The sequence below is a fragment of the Lytechinus variegatus genome, chromosome 15 (genome assembly GCF_018143015.1).
Source record: "Lytechinus variegatus isolate NC3 chromosome 15, Lvar_3.0, whole genome shotgun sequence".
NCBI lineage: Eukaryota > Metazoa > Echinodermata > Echinoidea > Temnopleuroida > Toxopneustidae > Lytechinus > Lytechinus variegatus.
This window is the reverse complement of record NC_054754.1, coordinates 13,302,806-13,311,060: the sequence shown is the minus strand read 5'-3', so window position 1 is coordinate 13,311,060 and position 8,255 is coordinate 13,302,806. Positions and strand designations below refer to the sequence as shown.

The following is an 8,255-nucleotide window of genomic DNA, read 5'->3' as shown; positions in this document are numbered from 1 at the left end:
GGCGTCAATTTGGCGCTCTATGACAAAAGCATGCATCACCAGTGGACACTTTTCAGTAAACGCAGTAAATTAAGGGACTTTATACGGGAAATCTGCATAAACCATGGACTCAACCGTGGGTTTTCAAAACCACCTTTGTGAATTCGGGCCTTACGGTGTGTGATATGTTCACATTCTCTAGATGTTCCTTTGGTAATAAAATATATTACTCAGGGTTTGCTTCTTGCTTATGATCTTATACATGTATCTCTGAATTACCCACCATTATATAATATTTTATATACTACATACATACAATCATTCATAACTACATGTAATTTGGACTATATTTGTTGTTGTTGTTGCAAGGTATGAATATCACATGTTGTTGAGCCCTTTGTGGCATGATTTGACCAACATTTTGATATTTTTCTGTATTCATACATTTATTTTTAACTGATTATCATGGAATTAGTTTTATCCAAGGTCTTAACTATTTTGCTTAATTGTTAACTGACCCTATTCAATAACTTTAAACATCCCCTTTGCACAGAAGACACGTATCATATTTATTACAACTTTGTTATTAATGGTAGCTATGGTAACATACATATATATGTTCATCATTTACAAAGCATCCATTAATGATAGGCATTATTCAACGACACCTTTCTAAAGTTTGTCATTTCATGTATTCTTGGGGTGGTGTATGAAGAATGGTGATGTTAAAATTGATTCATTTGTGTAATAACCTTGTATCTGATTTAAACTTTCTAGTTCTGTTTTTAAAAAAAAAGAATGGAAAATTTTAGATTCTTATTTTAAAAAAATTATCATTGATCTACATTTTGTATAATCTACAAATTTATTTTTCTAAAAGAACATGTTATTGTTGCTTTTTGTGTTGTGATTAAGTAACTTGAGTTGGTAGATGTCTAGATTTGCTCTTCACTAAATTTCTATTTGGTATTTAATTTCATATCAATACTGCTCACTCTCATCATCATCAAGTAATAGTTCATGTATTTTGTTTATTGAAGAAAACCTAAGTTGGTTTTCCTTCAAATTTCAGGTCTTTCTGCTAGTAACAAGATATTTACTCTTTTAAACTCCAACTGTAGCACAAAATTAGTTATAGTACCGGTAGTCATTATTGAGGGTATCTAAACACATATTTGTTCATTTTCATTACTGAAATATGTATATTTGCATTTTATTTAGTTTAGATATAGCAGGTTATCTTTAAGTCAGATTTTGTAATTGGGCATGATGCTTTCTTGCGTAGGGAGTGAGGGATATCAAATATAAAGGCTTCCTGCAGGAAAAAATGAAATTGAATTGAATTGAGAGATGTAACAATTGCAATTACCCTAGATGCATATATGATGGTATGAATATTCATTCAGACCCCCGCTACACCCTGGTTTGAATGTATCAGTATGTATGTGATAAATAGGTAACTTTGCTTTAGTCAAATCTTATAGGAACATTAAAATCTGTTTTGCTTAATTAGGCCCCCATTCCACAGAATAGAGACCATTGACAGTCCACTGAAAGACTTGATATTGGTGAGGTCTTACAGTGGTCTTCAAGATCACTGAAATAACTACAATAAAATTCCCTGGCTATTTTGTTCACTGTTTTAGATATATATATTTCCATAGTAGGATATGAACTGAAGGAGATTTTAGTCATTGGTGAATAAGTTTCAATTATTTGATAATAATCTCTGATCTTCAAAGCTATCCTTGCCAAATAAGTGTTTGTGTGAGCAAAAACCATTTTACTTTGATGTGCCTTGATTATACAGGAGTTTTAGGTGCTATACATGTTGAAGAAAAGGGAGAACAGGAAATTTCTTTGAGAATCGTTATAATTGGTTATATCATTATAGCATGTGGACTTAGTTTATTGGTATGTTAGGGGTTTACATTGCAAGGTTTTTTTAATGACAATTATTTCTAATATTTTTTCATACCCAAAGTTTCACCATTTTGTCCTTTGACTGTATTTGTCTGTTAAGATGGGATTCTAGATATTAAGCTTTTTTCAAAAAATGATTTTGTGATTCAGTTTTGAGCTAGTATAGATATAATAAGCACTGACAGCAAAATGTTTTGTGTGTCAAGCAATTTCATGGAATATCTTATCTATATACTTGGTCTTTTGTTACATTAGCCTGATTGTGGATTATGATGATAGAATTTCTTTAATGCATATGTTATCAAAATAAACCTACATAATAACTGAGAAGAGACTCAAACACAATAGCAAGCATGACAGATATTTGATACAACTTTCCATATGTTACAAATGACTATACAAATAATATGGATTTATGGAAAGCCAAATGGAGCACCATATTTTTGCTAATATAGCAACACGGTATGTTTGGATATTCCACAGGATACTGCAATGTTCTGGGGGGGGGAAACAAAAACAAAAAAGTGAAGTATGTTTGATGGTAATTACCATCTTCAGGCATCTGTATACTTCAACTTTAGTTTAATTAAAGATTTTTTGTTATCCCATTTATTTTGACATAACATTTTATCTTTCAATCTGTTAGGGTGTTCTAAAGTATGTGTTACTGTACACATACTTAAGAACACCCTAAAAATGAAAAAAAAATAGTAATTCCTATGTGCTAAAGAACACTTTTTAACAAAATATAATGGATTTTCTTATTAGTTTTAACACTAATAGCTTTTGCAAAGTTTATATTCTGTCACTGAATAGACTGCAAAAACTCAAGTGTTGATTTAACACCAGCCTGGAATTTATATATGTCCACAACAGAGAAGTATTGAAACAACACCAGTTTGGAATCAAACCGATGCGGTTTTAAAACTAATTTGTGTTGTATAAACACCTATCTGGTGTTAGACTATTACCAAAACCGGTGTTGTTTAACACTTCTCTGGTGTGGACATATATATATAGATTCCGGGTTGGTGTTAAATCAACACCGGAGTTTTGCAGTGTATTGGGTTTATGTACAGATTGAGGTTTCAAAACAAGACTGTGGAATGGAATATTGAATGATAAATGATTTTAGTACTCAAAATGAAAGCCAGTTTTTACATATCATTAATGAAATTCATACCAAACACCACAATATTGAACCTCTCGATACACAAATATTAATCAGAAACAGAAGGTATTTTTTTATGCCATAGACTTCTGATTGTTAGTAAATTGTTCAATTTGATATTGGATGATTTTTGTTTTTAATTTAGTTAGGATATTGAATAGTAAAATTTTACATGTCCAATTTTTGGGGTGAAAATTTGGCGCTTGACTGCCTGAAACATTATCAGTGGTTTTTGATGTGTATGGTGATTGATGTCATGCTATGTTGTACTGTTGATTGGAAATTTATTGATACTTTATGTACATTTACATATGTGTATATTGCTTACATTATGACATTGTATACATTCTAATAAAAGTTAAACTTTTATTTAGGACAGGTATTAATGTGTTTTTATTATGGGGATGCATTTTGAAAACATTTTGCGAGGGTGCAAGAGTAAGATCATTGGCTGTGTCAGTATCATATCAGTACTTACCCACCCATGCAATCACTGATCAACTCACCCACCCACTCAACACTCACTCACCCAACCCCACTCCTGGGGGGGAGTCAAATATATTGCTGTACACACGCGTGACCCAAAAAAACACATTTAAAGGGGTGGTTTTTTTTCAGTTTTGGACGCGGTCCGCGCGTGGATTTGTTAAGGGTATCAAAAACGCTGATTTTCAAGAAAAAAGGCGGTTTTGAAAGACTGGTCAATGGCCAATTGCGGGGTCAAACGTATTTAAGGTATGTTTTTTCCCCCAAGCATTTTCCTGAGGTCATATTTTGGGGACAACTTGTTTAGGGGGCTATTTTGCACACAGAAAAACTCGTTTAGGGGGTGTTTGGAAATTCCTTGGTCACGCGTGTGAACAGCAATATATTTGACTGCCCGCACCCCACCCAATAGCAACTTGGCCAAACCATCCGGCACCCATCAACACCCAATCACCCACCGCTGGCCATCCTCCAATGTAATCACTCACCATGCATTCACTCATGATCATAATAGTCAATCAGTGCCCCATCTCACAAAGAGTTACGATTGATCTGATCAATCGTAACTATGGACAGACAGCATTGTCAACATGTATTATTCATGTTTGTTCACAATATTTTCTAACTATGATATACATGCATTCATTGTTTTCTTGAAATTTCACAGAGCTTCTCTTTGTTCACAAAGGACAATATGCAAATTTCTATACAGAAAAGAATTATGACACTGATGGATTTCCATAGAGTTATGATTGATTGGATCAATCGTTACCCTTTCTAGGACAGGGCCTTGGATGGTTAATAAGAATGAATAGGGAGGTTTTGCTTCCACGGCACACGACGCATTCAAGAACAAAGAAAATGTATTGAAAATGCCCGTCAATTGACAATGGACAGCTGGGAGGTCTTTGTCGAAAAGTGGCGAACCGGAACAGTAGTTTCGTTCTAAGTTTCGGAGCTGACGAAAAGTTGCAAATTTGTTGTTTTTTCAGGGTTCGGGACATAACTGCTGATTTGATTCACCAATTTTCGACAAAGACTTATTTGTTGCCATTTTCTATGTTCTTGAAAGCATTGTGTGTAGCAGTGCAAAAACTCTCTTGTATTGGTATCAGCAGAAGAACCCGAAATCCACATTTCAATCAAAGAAAAATCCACCGGAAAGTCTGTGTCAGCATTATATTCATTCTCAAAATCGAAACTCGAATCATGTTTGACTGCCGACTCTTGACAATTTACAGATTATTCAGACAGAGTGTGGAAATTTAAACAAAATTTATTGCTCAACACATTATCATATCTTATCAAATTTCACTATCCGTAATAAATAATCTTGTTCCAAAATAGCTAACATGGCGATCATTAAAAGACGTTTACCCTGTGGCGTCACAAAGTTATGTTTTATATATCAAAATAAGGAATGGTAATTGTATAATTCCCTCTTTGTAACAAGCAGACAACAAAGTGTGATTCATGAGGATCGATCGTGATGAAGTTGCGTTTGTTGTAGTTATCTCCGCGAGAATCTGGACCAAACTGCCAATGAGGCGCATACTATTCAATTAAATTATTAGAGGTGGCATCTGAGGAATTTATTCCTGAAGATGGAATCACCAAGGCCAAGACCATGTAGGTTGTTCTGGTTCTGGCTCGCTGTTTGGTTCTGGCTCACTACCGGGTTCGGGTTCACCGTCTAAGTCAAATTGGTCAAAGTTGAGTCTAAATGAAATGAAAAAGAGATTAAGAATAACAAATATCATTGATTGTATTTACGGGATCTGTTGCGAATAGTGGGGAATATTATCTTCTGTCGCGATTATACATTCGATCTATAGTTTGTTTTTCTACAAAAAATGAAGTCTTTCTTTCTTTTCTTTTCCCTCTTATCTGTCAGATTTAGATCGAAAATAAATCCTGAAAATTTAGAATCAGCATATATTTTCAAACCGAATATTCGGCATTGATGAACAGAAAATCTTAACAGACGCAGAATGAATTTGATGAATATAACCGACCTCATTCGGTCATTCACTGCGTGTTTTATGACCTTAATTCTCCCCTAAACGCTCAACGAGTGTAACTAATTAATGAACTGATGTGATGAAATATATCATTTAAAGACAATGTACAAGTAAAATATATTGTTGATTAATCATGAGATATCTCTATAGAATTGTACAGGAAGTGAGAATTTTGTCACCAAAACAGACGATCGAGAGCCAAACCTTTGTCTGATCACTGTTACCATGGATACAGCTAATGTTTGCCTCTCCCATGCTTCACAAAACACCCTAAACCTCATACGAACGATGAAAATATGGAACTTTGTGGAATAAATATTATCAAAATACAGTATAAGCCAATGATATCTGAGTAAGAGATATATTTTTTATCATTATCTTCACATCACCGTTTAAAACTACACTAACGAGCTACAAAGGGATTATTTTCCCAGAATATAATTGTCTCTAAAACAAAACTCATAATTATAATATAAACTCCCATGTTATAACGGACACTTCGATACCCAAAATATATAATCGACATCTAGCTCCTAGAATACGGTGTCTGTGGTCTGAAACCTCCTCAAATTTATAATTCACGTGTGAGCGAAGCGAGAGAGAGAGAAAAAAACAATCAATTACTAGGATTTATTTTGTAAATCCAAACACATTTTATGAAATATATCATTTCATTTTCTTCGAATAATCAGGAAATCACCATTTACGGGGGGGGGGGCAAGCCCTCATTGGTTTCCCAAACTTTTTTTTCCGATTGAATCCTGCATACATTGTACACGGTAAAAAAAAGCACTTTTTTAAACCAGTCACTCAAACAAAAAGTAATTAAAACTGTTGATCAATTGTTTAAACATTTAAACAACTTGTTTAAAGCTTAAAAAACATTTTTTAAATCTTTAAACAACTTTTTTAAAGCTTTAAACAATAGTCATTGTTGCGGTGACGGGTTTAAACAACGTTGTTAAAATCCTAAACAACGTTTTTGCATTGTAAAACATACCCATCAATGGCAGTCTGAACACGTTCTTTGATGTTCTCAGCTAGGGTATCGATATTCTCTGTTAGGCCATCCAACTGTGCTTTAATTTGTTCAACAGATGGGTACTGGTCCTGGCCCGGGATGGCTGGTATCTCTAGGCTGGTAAACAAATCGTTCACTTTAGCATGACCCTCCTGCACTAAGTCTAAGGCCTGCTGGGTCTTTTCCTTGATTACGTTGGCGATATATGCAATTGGGTCGTATGCTTCCTCCTCCTCGGCTACAGGAGCAGCCTTCAAGAAAGTGAAATTGGAGATTTTGTTTATGTTTTCTTTTTTCTAAAGGTATATGACCGCCTCATCCAAGCCAACCCGGTCTGCATTTAAAGAGATTCCCTCGAAAGGTGCATATATTCTAAATCATATGTAGAACATTTACAAAAAATGAAATGATTCTTGGTTATAATCAGTGACAAGGATTCCCATAGAGGAATTCATAATTTGATGTGATAAAACATGGAAAATAATCTGATAATATTCATACAAATACAATTCAAGCCCCCCCCCCGCAACGGATAGTTATACAGATCTTATCATAATGTTTACAAACAAGACAAAATACATAGAACAATATATAAGAAACAAAATGGAGTCATTTTTATGGTTACGTGAGATATTTGCTCATGGGGTCCGGTAATGAAAAACTACAGTTGAAGGCAATGCCGCAATTACAATACTACTTAATTTTTCAATAATTTGTCGTTGTGGTAAAAATAATATTAAATCTTCTTCACGTGTATATAAACCTGAATGTCATTAATACGAGAAAGGAAATAAAAGGGGAAAGAGATCATGATTACCTGGGCTACGATGAAAGGCACAATGGCCAAGCATGCGATGATCACAGAAACCTTCATGATGGCAGGATGGAGTCTAACTGATTATTTGCGAGAAAATGGTTTGACTTCACTCTGTCGTCTGCTGAGGACTTTTATCGATAGCAAAGGCGATTACGTATCGTAACTTCTGATTGGTCGAATGTGTCGCTATCAAGGCGAAACGCGCTTCCGATTGGATGGCCCTGTATATACGGTCAACGCACTATATTCTTTGTTTTCGAGTTTGTTCTCGAGCGTATTAGATCAGCTGGGAGTGTGGAGGGCATGTTTTAACAAAGCGTTTTGACTTTGACAGTAAATTGTTTTCTCTTAAACATCTATCTAATTTCTTTGCTCCAATGAATAAGTAAGTTCTTGCAAGCCGAGGGTAGAATGAAACACAGAAGGGCCGGGGGATTACATAAGGCTACATATGCATTCAAAGTACCATCGTGAGTTCAGATACAGTGAACAAAACCGAACTTGTGTTTACACTTGAGGCCATTCTATGCTAAATGACAGAGCATTGTATGCAAATCTTTGTAGTATCTGGTAGGCACAGTACGTTTTTAAGATGTTATTGTGCAATCCTCGAATTATATCTTCGGCCCTCACAAAGTCACCTTCTCTACTATTCGTCATCTGATACGAACATAAAACTGTCACTGGTATATAGTTCAACACAGTCGTACAAATATTTTCAGTGCCACCGATTTCAAGATCATCAAATATTTTAGGTAATAAAATATTTTTTCCCAGTGATGCCTTTATTGAGCCCCCGCCCTTCGGAATTCATGAAGTTCCCCCTTTGTCATGATA

At 34.8% G+C, this 8,255-nt stretch overlaps 1 protein-coding gene across 1 annotated transcript; it reads right to left on the bottom strand.

Annotated features, from left to right (window-relative positions):
- Positions 1-4,817: 4,817 nt before the first annotated feature.
- LOC121429222 lies at positions 4,818-7,563 on the bottom strand. Its single transcript, XM_041626183.1, has 3 exons — positions 7,419-7,563; positions 6,581-6,852; positions 4,818-5,278 (listed from the first exon to the last, which is right to left on the bottom strand). The coding sequence occupies exons 1-3, from the start codon at positions 7,473-7,475 to the stop codon at positions 5,170-5,172; spliced, it is 438 nt and encodes a 145-aa protein (XP_041482117.1). The 5' UTR covers positions 7,476-7,563; the 3' UTR covers positions 4,818-5,169.
- Positions 7,564-8,255: the final 692 nt, after the last annotated feature.